Below are 13,873 nucleotides of genomic sequence, written 5' to 3' on the forward strand. Positions count from 1 at the left end.
ACGGTGGGGTTAAGATGTTTTCTTCTTTTAGTCCTTCCTCATAGAAAAAAACAAACAAAAAATGGATTCAACTTCAACCGATGGACAAAGATTCTTCCCCGTCATAGATAATAGCACGCAAAAATATATTATTCCCAAATTATTTTTATGCTAAAACCGGGTGCCGGGAATCTGATGCATTTCTCCTCCTTTTCATCTCCTGCTTTATTTTATTTTTTTGTTTGTATAAAAATAATCTTTGATTAAAAAAAAAAACGAAGACATGGACAACCAAAAAATAGTTCACAATTTTATTTATTCGTTGGCCGATTATTTTGAACTTGGGAATGTTTTAGTAAGTAATTAAATATGCTGTTCCGATGAGTCATGCCCACATTTCAAAATTGATGACAGAGATGTAACCAACCAGACGAGGACTTTTCATCCCCAAAAAGAAAAAGTGCACCCACCCTTTTGGCTTTGGGCATAATTTACATTCCTGAAAACCACCGCGCATTCGCGAAAGGTGGTGATAACAGTCTAGTTTCAGTGCTTTTTTTCCCTTTTTTCTTTTTATGAGGCAAGTATTCCCCACTTGTTCTTGCACTGCAGTTCCTTAGTTGGAATTTTTCAGGTCCTTTGTTTTCAACTACACGATAAGTTGCTGGCGGAACCTCAAGCATCAACAAGAAAGAAGAAGAGGACTGTCAAATGGCCCAGAGGGAAGGACAAGTAGTAGTGAAGATCGACCATTGCGGTGCTTCTTGTAGCAAAGAAACAACAAAGATCAACGGAGAAGCAAGTCCAACGACAACAACAGTTGGTGGCTCACCAGAAAAACCCACTGAATCTTTTCGACGAAGAAGCAAAGAGTTGCCACTGACAGACGCTCCCTCCAACTCGGGCGGAGCTGAGGTTCTGAGATGCAGTTCCAACGCTTCCTTTTCTCGGAACTCGTGGAAGCCACCAATGAGCAAGACCAAGTCCAGGCTTCTTGACCCACCTGAGGAATCCTGCCTAAAATCAGACAGAGTGGCGGGTTCTGGACGAGCGCTTGGAAAAAATGACGATAATGCTTTGGATGACGCCGACATTGAAGACATTCCAGAAGAGTATAAGAGGATCAAGTTCAGCGCACTCACATTGCTTCAGTGGGTGAGTCTTGTTTTTGTTATAGCAGCCTTAGTTTGTAACCTTTGGATTCCAATTATAAAGAGACAAACACTGTCGGATCTTCCACTGTGGAAATGGGAATTATTGGTTTTGGCCTTAATTTGTGGACGTTTGGTTTCGGGTTGGGGAATTCGGGTGGTTGTGTTCTTTGTAGAGCGCAATTTTCTCTTGCGAAAACGGGTTCTGTATTTTGTTTATGGCTTAAGAAAGTCTGTCCAGAATTGTCTCTGGTTGGGTTTGGTTTTGGTTGTGTGGCACTTCATTTTTGATAAGAAGGTTGAGGAGAAGACCAAGAGTAGGATCTTACCTTATGTAACCAAGGTTTTGATTTGTTTTCTGGTTGGTACCTTGATATGGCTTCTGAAAACAATACTTGTTAAGGTCCTTGCCTTGTCTTTCCATGTCAATGCCTTTTTCGAACGAATTCAGGAGGCCTTATTCAATCAGTATGTCATTGAGACGCTTTCTGGTCCCCCTCTGTTTGAAAGGCAACATACAGAAGAAGAGGAAAAGGTCGCCGCTGAGATTCGGGAATTTCAGAATGCTGGGGCTACTATGCCTCGTGAGCTCAGGGCAAGTCTTCTTCAAAGGGCAAGGAGTGGGAGAGTTATAGGGAGTGGACGCCAAAATAGCCCCAGAGTAGGGAAGAGTCCTAGGGTTTCTAGGCCAACGTCTGGGAGCCAAGATGAGGAGATCCCGGTTGACCACTTGCATAAGCTAAATCAGAAGAATGTATCAGCTTGGAATATGAGGAGAATGGTGAATATCATCCGGCATGGGTCCTTAACCACTCTAGATGAACAGATACTGAACTCTGATGTTGAGGACGACTCTTCTTTGGAGATTAAAACTGAATGCCAAGCAAAAGAGGCAGCCAAGAAAATATTCCTCAAAGTGGCCAAGCCAGGGTCCTCGTAAGTTTGCATGATTTCTTTTGCCATTTGATATTGATTTGATTTGATCCTCATCTGTACGTAAGCTATGTTTAATTACACACTTAATGGTTTGATTATACAGTACTTTATTCTGTATTAGTGTTATTTCTGTGCAGCAACTTGATTACCTGCTCAGACTGAAAACTCAATGCCTTCTTTATAAACAACACAGGCATATAGGGAAGTAGTCTATGAGACTTACTGTCAACATGTTGTGATAATGCGTTTTGTTGTGACAGATACATTTGCCTTGAGGATTTGATGCCATTTATGCATAAGGATGAAGCTTTGAAGACAATTCATCTCTTTGGTGCAGCAAATGAAAGTGATAGAATCAGCAAGTCCGCTCTTAGAGATTGGGTGGTAATAATGCATTTCAACACTTTTACCTTTGTTCTTGTTTGTTCTTGCTATTAATCAGCAATTAAAATCTATGCCTGTCCAAATCTGGAGAAGCAAAAGAGGTAATCTCTGCTTTCTGTCATTGATGAACCATAAATTGAACAAAGGATGTGTTTTTCTCTTTTCGTTTAGGTCAGTGCATTTAGAGAAAGAAGAGCACTAGCATTGTCTCTGAACGATACAAAAACAGCTGTGGACGAACTCCACAACATTTTAAACATCATTGTAGCTGTCATCATTGTGATAATCTGGCTTATTATACTTGGGATTCCAGTCACCCACTTCCTTCTCCTCATAAGCTCCCAGCTTCTTCTGGTTGTATTTATCTTTGGGAACACTTGCAAGACAGTATTCGAAGCAATCATATTTCTATTTGTAATGCACCCATTTGATGTGGGTGATCGTTGTGAAGTGGAAGGGGTCCAGGTGAAAATTTGAATCTGAAGTTATGTTTAATGCGTATTATCTTATTGTTTATAATTACTTGATGTTCTTTACGTTCTCAGATGGTAGTTGAAGAGATGAATATATTAACTACAGTCTTTCTGAAGTTTGATCACCAGAAGATCATATACCCCAACAGTATTCTTGCTACCAAGCCAATTGCTAATTATCATCGTAGTCCTGACATGGGAGATGCTGTTGATTTCTGCGTTCATATCTCAACTCCTTTGGAGAAGCTGGCCATTATGAAAGAAAGAATACAGGGGTATGAATTGGAATGGACCCATCTTTTTTTAATTTCTCCCTTTTTTTAATTTACAATTCCTTCTAATGATAGTTTTACATTTGGAAACAACACATCCATTTAGAAAACATTTGGTGCATTAAATTATTTTCCATTAGAGAAAGGCATGTGACTTGCTGTCGGGTTATGTTTTGAAATGATATCTTCACTGTCTTAATTTGGGCTGTAGCTGCTTAAAATGCTATGCAGGTATATTGAAAGCAGGAGCGACCACTGGTACACGGCTCCTATGTTGATCATGAGGGATGTGGAGGATTTGAACAAACTGAAGATATCAGTATGGCCTACACACAAGATGAACCATCAGGACATGCTGGGGAGATGGACTAGGAGAAGTCTTTTGATTGAGGCGATGATCAAAGTGTTCAGAGAGCTCGATATTGAGTATCGCTTACTGCCTCTCGATGTCAATGTCCGAAACGTGCCGAGTTTAACCTCCAACAAGCTTCCTTCAAATTGGACAACTTGTGTCCCTCCAGTGCTACCAGCAAATTAATGAATAGTCTTCAAGTACGCTATTGTTTGCCACTAAGATACCTGCAGCACTGGAAAGCTTGTAGTTTCAGCCTAACATCTAGATTATAGATTATGGATAAAGTTCCATTATGTATGTATATGTATGCACCAAACTACAAATCCATCACCGACAGTATTGAGCATATAATATTGAGACAAGCTTAGCCTTAAACACACAAATCTACTGTTGAATATTGTTGACAACGCACATGGATGGATGCCGTATAATTTATGCAAACAAACAGTTGGGCAAGAAACAGGAGGGAAATTCATACTAGATTGCAGAACAAAGAAAAACAGCACAAAGGCCCAACAAGAAGAACAAAACCCAAAATCCAGAAACCACACTTACTGGGCCAACAGTCAACAAAAACAGCACAAGAAAAAGCCCCCTCTTTTCTTTTTGGGTTGGCCTTTATATTGGGCTCCTTAGCCAATGCTGCCAAAACATTTTCTCCGCCACGACACTCTCTCTCTCTCTCTCCCAGCCGCCCCCGCTCTCGTCTCACAGAACAGAAGCAACTTGCCACCGCCGCTTCAAATCTCACAATTTCTACTCTCTGTTGGTCATCAGTTAGGTGATTAGAATACTCTCTCTTTCTCTTTCATCTGGCTCTTAGTTATTGCTTGTTAGGGTTTGGAAGTTTATCTAATGGGACCCAGCTTGTGTTCTGATCTTCACTGATTCGAAGATGTCGATTGTGTTTGTAAATTTTGACCCTCTTTTTCCTTTACAATAAACTAAACTCCTCTAAAAACCTCTCTCCAATGTCAGAGTCCAAAAGAATGGAAGAGAAGGATACAACAAGCCCTAAGACAACGCAAGAGCTAGCAATGGAAGGCCAGAAGCATCTAGAAGAAACCATAGAGGCAGCTTTCCAGATCCTCTCCTCCATGAACGACGAGCTATGCAACCCCACATTGTGGTCCACCACTTCCTCTTTTTCAGCTGCTACGAACATTGCAAATGGTCCTGCTCCCCACGCAAATGGTGTCAATAATGGCGATTCATCTTCTTCTGAAAACACTTCTACCCATCACGGAGACTTAATTGGTGCTGGTGGTTCTGGCACCGGAGGAGCTCTTGAAGAGGCTCGGCTTCGGTATACGAACTCTGTGCGCTTACTCCGTGCTGTTCTCACTGCGATTCCCAACTCTCAGAAGGTTAATTCAGAAACCCTTTCCTTTAATTTGGTGAATTTACCATAATTCTTGTCTATTAAATGGTCAAATTAGGCACTACCATGATATACACAATGCACAGAGTTTGCAATTTGAGGTACAAATTGTCATTCCTGCTCTAGTTTTGTTTCTTGGTCACCCAATCAATGACTTATATCGTGAGAAGATTACGCAGCAGTGCAATATTTAACCGATGCCAATTATCCAGTACAGCGTGATTTCTTCAACTTCAAGTACTTATTTATGTGATGGAACCCTTGATTGATTTACTCGCACTATTGAACTGGAAGAGTAAGGAATTGTATTAACTTTTTGTATGAAACTGATTGAAATAGAGTAAGGGAGAGGCTTTTTAACCCACTGACTTGAATGAAATGTTTGCTCCATTTTCTAGGAATCTCAAGGTCAGTGAAATGCAGCAAATTCTTCATTACAAAATTTAGAATTATCTGCGTGTATATGTGAATATCTATTTGCAGCGATTGTATTTCTGGACCTTATCTCAGATCAACATGTTTGTGAATCTTATTAGCTAACATGCAGTAGTTTTCTTTTTAATAGGCACCATCTGAAACTAGTTCAACTGTAGTCAGTTCAGAATCACCAGCAGGTGAAGCTGAAATTGAGAAGTTAGATGAGCGAGCCTCCAATTTGAGAAAGGTAATGTTGATGATTTTACATATGTAAAGGAGTTGGATTTGTTTGGGTGTGAAGTTGCTTCTAAAGGGGTTGAATATTGAATTTTCTTTGGAGGGTGCATGTAAATTGAAACACAATGATGGTACTACCAGATGGATCACCACAAAGAACAAGTTAAACAATCTTCGTGACAGCTTTTGTTGAAATTATTCGCCTTCCTAGAGCTCATGTTTTTAATGATACTGAAGTTAAATTTGAGACCTTAATCTTTGAAGAGCTCTATTTGTGTTGTTAGAATATTTCTGTTAAAATATTCTACTGACCGTGTTTTTATTTGTAGGAGCTTGCAAACAAGAATGTGTATATCAAGTTTCTTATAGATCAACTACGAGATCTTATTACTGACATATCAACATGGCAAAGTCCATGTTCCATCTGATTTCGGAATGGATCTGAAAAATATAGTGTCCTTGCACACTGAAGAACTCTGAAGGTGATTTTGCTTTAGTATTAAGTTTGCACAATCTGTGATATTTATAATTGTTTACCTTTTCCAATCAGTTTGGGCGAGGGTTTGGTTATGATTTTCACAGGGGTAAATTTAACGAGGAGAATATTAGATTAGAGATACAGTGGCGAAAGTTTGTAAATCTTGAGACATCTGAGGTTAAAGATCAAGTTGTGGAATCAAATTTCCGATATGATTAGTGCCTTCTTTGAATTCTTCTTCCATTGTCAGGCATGTATTAAAAGTTTGATTTGAATTATGTATTAAAACTTCCATTGTCATGCTGCATGTATTGTTGTGGAAGCCTGTTACTGGGTACATCAACCCAATTCATCTCATTCGCTTCCTCGGAAATAAAAGTAAATGTGACAGGCCTGGCATGACTCGTGTGTCTTGTGCCTTTAGTCTTGACCTTATTTGGACCTCAGGAGATGTAGAGAACCCAAAATTATGTTTTTAAAAGCCCAAACCGAAGTTGGCCCCATGAAATTATGTTTTTTTTTTTAAATTCACGTGTAGTTGGTGGTGGGGGCGCCCATCAAACCAACTATCTTTAAGCAAGGGATAAAGTGGCAGAGCAGCTCCTCGTGCTTTTGTATGGAGTAAAACCATACAGGAAGGCACTAATTAGAAGCTCCAGAATAGTTCTACTCTATAGAAAGAAAGAATCAAATTCAATCCAATCCAATCCAATCCATAGAAAGTGTCATGGCGACTACTCCGGTGAAGGTGTACGGACCACCCATATCAACAGCCGTGTCAAGAGTGTTGGCCTGTCTCCTGGAGAAAGGCGTTGATTATCAGCTCATTTCTGTCAACATGTCCAAAGGCGAGCACAAGAAGCCTGACTATCTCAAGATCCAGGTAGCTATCATTTCCCGCATGTCATTTGTATTCATTCTCACTTAATATCTCATTTCATTTTCATTTTCGTGACATGGTTGTAACAGCCGTTTGGACAAGTGCCGGCTTTTCAAGACGAGGACATCTCCCTCTTTGGTATGATTCACCTAACAGTTATACAGTTTGGCATATCAATTTCCTTTTTATTGTTCAAATAATAATTATGGGTAATTGGATTGTTGTATGCATTTTAATTGTATTATTACTCGTGTAATTTTCAGAATCCAGAGCCATATGCCGGTACATATGTGACAAGTACGCGGATCAGGGAAACAAGGGGTTGTACGGAACGAATCCATTGGCAAAAGCCTCCATAGATCAGTGGCTGGAAGCAGAAGGGCAAAGCTTCAGCCCTCCAAGCTCAATTCTGGTGTTTCAGCTCGCATTCGCACCAAGAATGAAGCTGAAGCAAGACCAGGGAGTGATAAGGCAGAATGAAGAAAAACTGAAGAAGGTGCTTGACGTGTATGAAAATAGGCTCGGGAAGAGCCGGTTCTTGGCCGGAGATGAATTCTCACTGGCCGATCTGTCCCACTTGCCCAACGGCCACTACTTGGTAAATGCCACAGACAGGGGAGAGCTGTTTACTTCTAGAAACAATGTGGGGAGGTGGTGGACTGAGATTTCGACACGAGACTCGTGGGAGAAGGTGGTCGAGATGCAGAAGCCTACTGCAAATTAGATTTTCAGCCTTGCATTTGCTTGCTGCTTCACTTTTGCTATGGCATCGGCTTAACTTAATTCAAGGCTTGAATAAATTATTTATGATGTTTGGAGACTATTTTGGTGTGGTATCTTTCTTGTGTTTTGTTTTGTTTTGCTTGTTTTATTTCCCCGTCTTTAACTATTGTTGTCTGGTTTATAAAATAATGTAGTACCATGAAATTCCCCTTCATTTTCACTGGATTCCTTGACCAGTGAGAATTACACACTCAAAAGAAAAAGGGATGCAATGCAAGTGTGAATTAGACACTCAAATTCATTATCTTTGATTCCTCCTCAAATCAAATACAAATAGGCACCTATCCACTTTCCGTGTGTGTGGTGGGAACATGGTCTGCTGCGTGCCCTGTGGTTTCCGCTCGTGATTGTTCTTATTTCTTCATAAAAAGTACAAATAGGCAGAAAATTAAAATAATTAATTGGAAATAAATACATTGGGCCCAATAAGACACGTGAAATTGGTTGGGTCACTGATTTAATAGCATCTTTTGGCAAATGAAACCAAAACAAGCCTACCACTTGGAATGGAAGTGGAAGCTAAAATCCATTCGCAGTCCAAGTCCAAGAAAATGGAAATCCAGGGTGGCAGCGAGAGCGCGAGAGACCTAAAAAACCAGATGCAGATAATGGAGATGATGGAGGAGGAGGGTAATAGGAATAGGAAGGGGGAGGTTAGCGTGGAAGAAGGATATAGAGAAAACAAGATAAAGAAAGCAAGGCTGCAGTCGACGCTGGTTGCCCTTGTGGATGATCCTATACTCTCCGATGTTCCCAAAAACCCAACCTTATCCGATGTCGACACCCTCATCTGCCTCGAATTGGGCAGCGCCATGCGCATCTCTGTCCTCAAGCTCGACGCCACCGCTTTCGGTACTCTTCGAACAATTTCTCAATTCCAATTTTTGTTTCCTTTTATTTGTACATCATAAAATTCCAGAATTCGAAGCTGATTTTGGTTTGATTTCATATGCTGACCGAAGATGTGGCGCTCATGAATTCTGCAACGGTCAAGGACCTTAAAATTGCAATAAAAAAGAAAATCAACGACATGGAGCAATCCAAGATGGGTCACCGCCACATTTCATGGTACTAGTATGTTTGATCTCAATACTTTCCAAAACACTTGATACACTTGATCTTGTGCTGCTACTTAATAATACTTATACTTTGTGTCTTCGCAGGAAGCACGTGTGGGGGAATTTTTGCCTCTCATACCATAATGACAAGCTACTTGATGACAATGCTGCACTTCAGGATTATGGCATACGCAACAATTCTCAGGTGTTTTTATTATTAAACTGAAACAAGCTCTAGGAAATTTATGTCTCTCATGGTATTATTAGTATCTGATATCAACTACTTACTTGGGGCGGTGTTCATTCGTAATTTCATTCATATATATATGTCCATGTCCAGGTGCATTTTGTTCCTTATGTTGCGCTCAAGGATTCGCATAGGCATTCAAAGAGGAGGAGACACCGCTTCTTTCATGGCCTTAGCAAGCTTTCTTGATGCTTAATGGATACTTTTGGTATATCTCTCTCTCTTTCCTTCGCTCATAGGCAGTAGAAGTAGAGTAGGCTGCCATTAGAACATGTCTGCTGATGAATCTTTGATGTCCAATCATCATCATCAAGGATGGAATTTATATAATGCTTTTTGTAGACTATGTAAAGAAAAGATTGCAGACCTGCACTGCACTGCACGACCACACCTTCATTTTATTATGTTTCCCTGCTGCATGCAGCTGAGCCGGATCTACAAACTGTTTTTTTCCCCCTTGTTTCTAATGAATTACCAAATACCATTTTATATATAAGAAACTAACTAAAACCAATGAAACAGACGCATTCTTCACAGAAACGATAGAAACAACCAGGAAGGAGTTGTTAAGTGCCCCTCGCATATTAAAGCTAAAGTTTAGGAATTTGATCATCTTGCACCGTAAAATGGTTGCATAAACTTTCTTTTTGACAACCAGAGACTACTTTCTCTCTCATATACACACACACACCCCAAAGCTGATTCAATCTCTCAACTCTCTTCTTAAGCTCTAGTGATCAACTTTTGTTCATTTCCATGGTCTGCCTGACTCCCGAACTTCATACTCTCCTTGTACTCTTTCAACTCTTTCTTGTATCTTTCTTTGTCTTGCAACCCAATATTCTGGTAAACCTATAAACAAAGATGACAAAGAATGTGACAAATCAACAAAAACAAAAACAAAAACGGAACGGATATGGTGTGAACACAAACCACCAAGCCAAATATGGATAATGAAGTCGCAAATCTAATAACACAAGGTAATTTAGTTACCAGCCTCTCTTCTGCAGTGAGATTGCTCCAAGACTCGCCTATCATCTTGGTAAACTCCCTTTCTCTGTTTGGGTAGAGGGACTTGAGCTTGTAATGCTTTTCAGCAAAATAGAAATTATAGCCACTCCTGTTGGGTTTTGGATAGTTGGGATCTCCCCTTTTTCTCCTCCTCCTCTTCGAACCCAAAAGACGACAAGATCTTTTGGTGTATGGTACAATGGCATTAACAGGTTGGGGAGCTGGACTAAGTGGATTAGAAGGAGGACCAGGTAGAGGCTGCTGATTAGGATGGTAGAGAACTCCGCTGAGAACTTCCGAACCCAATTTCACAGTTATGAAATAGCCACAGTCAAATTTCCCATCAATGGTTCCCGTACCTGGAATAATAATACAAAGCAGCTAGTTACATTAGGCATATGAATGCTATGATAGGCAAGCCACTCCAATCAAATCTAATATCAAATTAAGTTCAAGCTGATGGATCAATGATCAACATCTCTACATGCTCCGAAACAAAAAGCTCGTATTTTAGACAAGGAGCTTTTTGGCAAATGACACAAAAGACTCATTCATGATCCGAGGTATTGGAATCACTCCTTGAAATCCTGATATTGGTCTGGTCCTGTATGTCATATGTGGGGTGATCATCATTGACCTCGACCCGTCGATGGATATTGTATTGTGATACAACTATCTATGCAGTTACAACAATACAAGAAAACCCAAACCTAGTTGAAGGAAGTTGAGGTTCCACAAAACCAATTGGCAATGGAGGGAGTAGCTCAACTCCTTATAAATCCAGACTTGGTCTTTAACTTTTCAATGTGAGACAAACTCTCAACACGCCGGCGTGTGGCGAACTTTCAAACCTAACACGTGGACAATACATATTAAGTGGCGTGGAAGCGCGTGTGGCCGTTGGGCCCAACACGTGAAGCCTTGCTCTGTACCATGAAGGAAGTTGAGATTCGACCCCAAAACCAATTGGTAATGGGAGTAGCTCTTTATAAACCCATACTTGATCCCTTAACTTTTGATGTAAGACAAACACTCTCAACGCTAGTACATGGATAGCAGCCACATATGCACATTGAAGATAGGAGTGGGGCCCTGAGAAGGTGAAATTGAAAATACACTCAACTTTCCCCATATGCACGTGGGTTTTTCTTGTTCCTTCTTGACAAAAGAAAAATTAGATAGGAAAATTGCAAAGTTTTCGTAATTCATAATTCAGTTAAATGATAAAGGTCGCGAAATATTCCTGATCAAAAGCAAACCAGACGTACTGATAAATATAAAATTTTGAGGCCGAGAAAGCACATCAAAAATTTGTGGTTGTGTGATTGAAACTATTCTTATCCAGTAGGATTTTTGTGTATCAATCAAGAGTGATGGAGAGGTAGGGTCGAGAAAAATGAACCTACCTTCAATGACATGCGGACAATCTTTTATGTGTTTGGGGGAATATTCCACCAGAGCAAGCTCAGGTTTGTCTGCAGACTCAGAATGGTTACTAATGGAAAATGCAGTAGCTGCAAAGAGAGAGAGAGAGAGAGAGAGAGAATATTAAGTTAGACCTCTAGAAATCTAAAAATAAAAGCCGGGTTGAGCAACAAGAGAAAGATTTTTTTAAAAAAAATTAAGAAAAAGAAAGCGAGGCAAGAAATAGAAATACCTGTAGGGGTACATAAAGGACCCTGTGTCTTAAAGAAGTAAACCTGTTCATAATGGTAAAGAAGAGTTGAGTAGTGTTTCCTCAACACAAAAGAAGCGCTTGTTGTTGTTGGGGAGAACATGAAAATGGCACCCACTTCCCTCCATTTCTTCTCTGCAACAACCTATATATAAACCATCATCTTTTTTCTTTAAAGCAAAAGTAAAATAGTATAATAAAATGTACCTGAAAAATACTTGGTACTTTGGAAATGAGGGGATAGATAGCCGAACCTTCTCAAAGCCACCTCTCCGTGTTACCTCTACATATAATATGTGCAAATCTAGCTCCTTTCCTCCAATCACAGGGATCCTTAGGAGGAACAAAAAAAGAGGAGGAGGTGAAATAATACAGTATATGTTAGAAAGAGGGGGAGGGGGGAACAAAAAACTGCTCAACTTTAAAAGTTCCCATGAAGAATACATTAATTCTAAGGTATATGTGTATCTAAATTTCTGATCATGCGCAAATCCCCAAGAATAAATTTTGCGGTAAAACCAAGGAAGGAAAGAAGAAAAAAAATTGCAAGGAGACGAAGAAGGCAGGCTTACATAAACTTGGTGTTCATCTTCAAGTGGAAGCGCCTGAGAGTGTCCCAGAAAACAACAGGGTCTTTGACAACTTCCTCATGGGTAGCATGGGGTGCAGGATAATGCCTACCCAGCAACCCATTGGAGCCCTTGTTTCCTGCCACCGGCGACATCTCTTCCCGGCGGCGACTTGTTGTTTACAGGCTCGCCGGAAAACCAAGAAAGGCAAAGGGTGTGATGGGTAAGTGAGTGAGAGATAACAGTAATGATGATAAGTAAAGAAAGGTGTGATTTCCGAGATAAAGTTTGCAATTAAGCTACAGTAAATAGTCTGACCAAAGTTGAGTTGTTAATAAAGAAGAGAACAGTGTAGTTTGGACGCGTGGGATGTAACGGTTGTGCAAAATTGGCATTTTCTGTCCATCTTGAAACCAAAGTCTCCTAAATTAAATAGTGCTTTGCTTGCTTATTAATTTATGAGTATTTATTTTTCATTCAGAGCAGAGCGCACACACAGAGGTTATATATTCATAATCAATTTACTATTAACTACACACTTCCCTTCCCTTCCCTTCCCTCCTCCTATTGAGTTGAAGCTGTTTCTCTCTTGTATTTAGTCGATCGAAGTCTGACATCTCTGCTGCATGCAGCTGAGCTGTAGCTGTAGCTGTAGCTGTGTCTGCTGTCTGTGTGTGTAATCCCTGTGAGTCTGAGGAAGGGAGAAGTGAGGAGTGAGAGCTGAGAAAGGAGAAAAGGCACTTCTCTCTCTTGTCTTGTGCGAAGACCAAGAGGTTGACATGCACTTGAAGAGAAAGGTTTCTGCTTCTGAAACAAATCTTTGGGTACATCTGCTGCTAGATATCTGACTACCCTTTCTCTGACTGATTGTTTCCAGTGCACTTAACCCCACCGACCTAATCCAGGACACGCTAATATTTGAACCCTTGATTGATATATACACAAAAGGCTTGGATTTGTTTATTTGACTCCGGTTATTGGGTTTATATGGGCCCCCATGTTTATTATCCATTGAAAATAAATACTAAACAGTTATTTGGTGACTTCACTTTGGTTTGGTCCTTCACCACCAGCAGGAGGACTGACCGGGAGCAGAAAAATTTATGGGAAATGCTAGTAATACTCCCTTTAACTTTCTCTTTAGGATATTCTTTTTATTTTGCTTGATATGTGTCATTCTTCTTACATGTAAAATAATATCATTAATATATTATAAAGTTAACTTTTGCTTTTCAAGTTTATCCTTATTAAATGTATTCAATTTATCCAAAAAAAAATTCATAGTTTTCTTACTATCTTATTAATTTTCTTTAAAGAAAATGTTTGTTTTTTTTAGAAAAGAGGAAATATCCATTTTTTTTTTAAAACACAAAGGACTTTCTTTTTCCTATCTAAAGCCTTCGTGTTTTTAAAAAAAAAATTAAGTTAAAAATAATAATTAATAAGATGGTAAGAAAGTTATGAATTTTTTATGGATAAATTGAATACATTTAATAAGGGTAAACTTTGAAAGCAAAAGTTAGCTTGTATAGTATATAAATGACATTATTTTAAGTGTAAGGAGAATGACGCATGTCAAGTAAAAAA

The 13,873-nt window shown here is 39.6% G+C and overlaps 5 protein-coding genes across 7 annotated transcripts; 4 read left to right on the forward strand and 1 right to left on the reverse strand.

Annotated features, from left to right (window-relative positions):
• Positions 1-391: 391 nt before the first annotated feature.
• On the forward strand, positions 392-3,933 carry LOC103321186 (mechanosensitive ion channel protein 8-like). The gene is made up of 5 exons (XM_008222971.2): positions 392-2,066; positions 2,327-2,450; positions 2,622-2,915; positions 2,996-3,198; positions 3,427-3,933. The coding sequence occupies exons 1-5, from the start codon at positions 691-693 to the stop codon at positions 3,731-3,733; spliced, it is 2,304 nt and encodes a 767-aa protein (XP_008221193.2). The 5' UTR covers positions 392-690; the 3' UTR covers positions 3,734-3,933.
• Positions 3,934-4,078: 145 nt separating this feature from the next.
• LOC103321184 (mediator of RNA polymerase II transcription subunit) lies at positions 4,079-6,295 on the forward strand. Of its 2 annotated transcripts, none has more exons than XM_008222969.3 (4): positions 4,079-4,331; positions 4,529-4,917; positions 5,497-5,595; positions 5,915-6,295. In XM_008222969.3, exons 1-4 carry the CDS (start codon positions 4,190-4,192, stop codon positions 6,011-6,013), a joined length of 729 nt encoding a protein of 242 aa, XP_008221191.2. In that variant the 5' UTR covers positions 4,079-4,189; the 3' UTR covers positions 6,014-6,295. The 2 variants fall into 2 exon arrangements, with proteins under 2 accessions (XP_008221191.2, XP_016647958.2); XM_016792472.2 differs by having other exon boundaries at positions 4,186-4,326.
• A 146-nt stretch (positions 6,296-6,441) lies between these two features.
• LOC103321185 (glutathione S-transferase) lies at positions 6,442-7,880 on the forward strand. Its single transcript, XM_016792471.2, has 3 exons — positions 6,442-6,946; positions 7,033-7,081; positions 7,207-7,880. The coding sequence occupies exons 1-3, from the start codon at positions 6,791-6,793 to the stop codon at positions 7,665-7,667; spliced, it is 666 nt and encodes a 221-aa protein (XP_016647957.2). The 5' UTR covers positions 6,442-6,790; the 3' UTR covers positions 7,668-7,880.
• A 311-nt stretch (positions 7,881-8,191) lies between these two features.
• On the forward strand, positions 8,192-9,419 carry LOC107880100 (Ubiquitin-like superfamily protein). Its single transcript, XM_016792606.2, has 4 exons — positions 8,192-8,578; positions 8,689-8,794; positions 8,890-8,989; positions 9,125-9,419. Exons 1-4 carry the CDS (start codon positions 8,233-8,235, stop codon positions 9,218-9,220), a joined length of 648 nt encoding a protein of 215 aa, XP_016648092.2. The 5' UTR covers positions 8,192-8,232; the 3' UTR covers positions 9,221-9,419.
• A 175-nt stretch (positions 9,420-9,594) lies between these two features.
• Positions 9,595-13,160, reverse strand: LOC103321183 (HMG (high mobility group) box protein with ARID/BRIGHT DNA-binding domain-containing protein). 2 transcript variants are annotated; one of them, XM_089047221.1, is made up of 6 exons: positions 12,290-13,160; positions 11,972-12,050; positions 11,700-11,862; positions 11,449-11,517; positions 10,025-10,401; positions 9,595-9,883 (listed from the first exon to the last, which is right to left on the reverse strand). In XM_089047221.1, exons 1-6 carry the CDS (start codon positions 12,439-12,441, stop codon positions 9,755-9,757), a joined length of 969 nt encoding a protein of 322 aa, XP_088903347.1. In that variant the 5' UTR covers positions 12,442-13,160; the 3' UTR covers positions 9,595-9,754. The 2 variants fall into 2 exon arrangements, with proteins under 2 accessions (XP_088903347.1, XP_008221190.2); XM_008222968.3 differs by having other exon boundaries at positions 11,449-11,556; positions 12,290-13,157.
• Positions 13,161-13,873: the final 713 nt, after the last annotated feature.

Source organism: Prunus mume, linkage group LG2 (genome assembly GCF_029339155.1).
Source record: "Prunus mume cultivar Tortuosa linkage group LG2, ASM2933915v1, whole genome shotgun sequence".
Lineage (NCBI taxonomy): Eukaryota > Viridiplantae > Streptophyta > Magnoliopsida > Rosales > Rosaceae > Prunus > Prunus mume.

Coding starts and splice junctions, on each gene's coding strand:
- LOC107880100 (XM_016792606.2), top strand. CDS start 8,233: ATGGAAGTGGAAGCTAAAATCCATTCGCAGTCCAAGTCCAAGAAAATG. Junction 8,795..8,889: donor GGTCACCGCCACATTTCATG/GTACTAGTATGT, acceptor GTGTCTTCGCAG/GAAGCACGTGTGGGGGAATT. Junction 8,990..9,124: donor GCATACGCAACAATTCTCAG/GTGTTTTTATTA, acceptor GTCCATGTCCAG/GTGCATTTTGTTCCTTATGT.
- LOC103321186 (XM_008222971.2), top strand. CDS start 691: ATGGCCCAGAGGGAAGGACAAGTAGTAGTGAAGATCGACCATTGCGGT. Junction 2,451..2,621: donor CCGCTCTTAGAGATTGGGTG/GTAATAATGCAT, acceptor CTTTTCGTTTAG/GTCAGTGCATTTAGAGAAAG. Junction 2,916..2,995: donor GTGAAGTGGAAGGGGTCCAG/GTGAAAATTTGA, acceptor TTACGTTCTCAG/ATGGTAGTTGAAGAGATGAA.
- LOC103321184 (XM_008222969.3), top strand. CDS start 4,190: ATGCTGCCAAAACATTTTCTCCGCCACGACACTCTCTCTCTCTCTCTC. Junction 4,332..4,528: donor CTCTGTTGGTCATCAGTTAG/GTGATTAGAATA, acceptor CTCCAATGTCAG/AGTCCAAAAGAATGGAAGAG. Junction 5,596..5,914: donor GAGCCTCCAATTTGAGAAAG/GTAATGTTGATG, acceptor TTTTATTTGTAG/GAGCTTGCAAACAAGAATGT.
- LOC103321185 (XM_016792471.2), top strand. CDS start 6,791: ATGGCGACTACTCCGGTGAAGGTGTACGGACCACCCATATCAACAGCC. Junction 6,947..7,032: donor CTGACTATCTCAAGATCCAG/GTAGCTATCATT, acceptor TGGTTGTAACAG/CCGTTTGGACAAGTGCCGGC. Junction 7,082..7,206: donor CGAGGACATCTCCCTCTTTG/GTATGATTCACC, acceptor TGTAATTTTCAG/AATCCAGAGCCATATGCCGG.
- LOC103321183 (XM_008222968.3), bottom strand. CDS start 12,441: ATGTCGCCGGTGGCAGGAAACAAGGGCTCCAATGGGTTGCTGGGTAGG. Junction 10,402..11,448: donor TTGTCCGCATGTCATTGAAG/GTAGGTTCATTT, acceptor TTATTATTCCAG/GTACGGGAACCATTGATGGG. Junction 9,884..10,024: donor TCACTGCAGAAGAGAGGCTG/GTAACTAAATTA, acceptor CTTTGTTTATAG/GTTTACCAGAATATTGGGTT.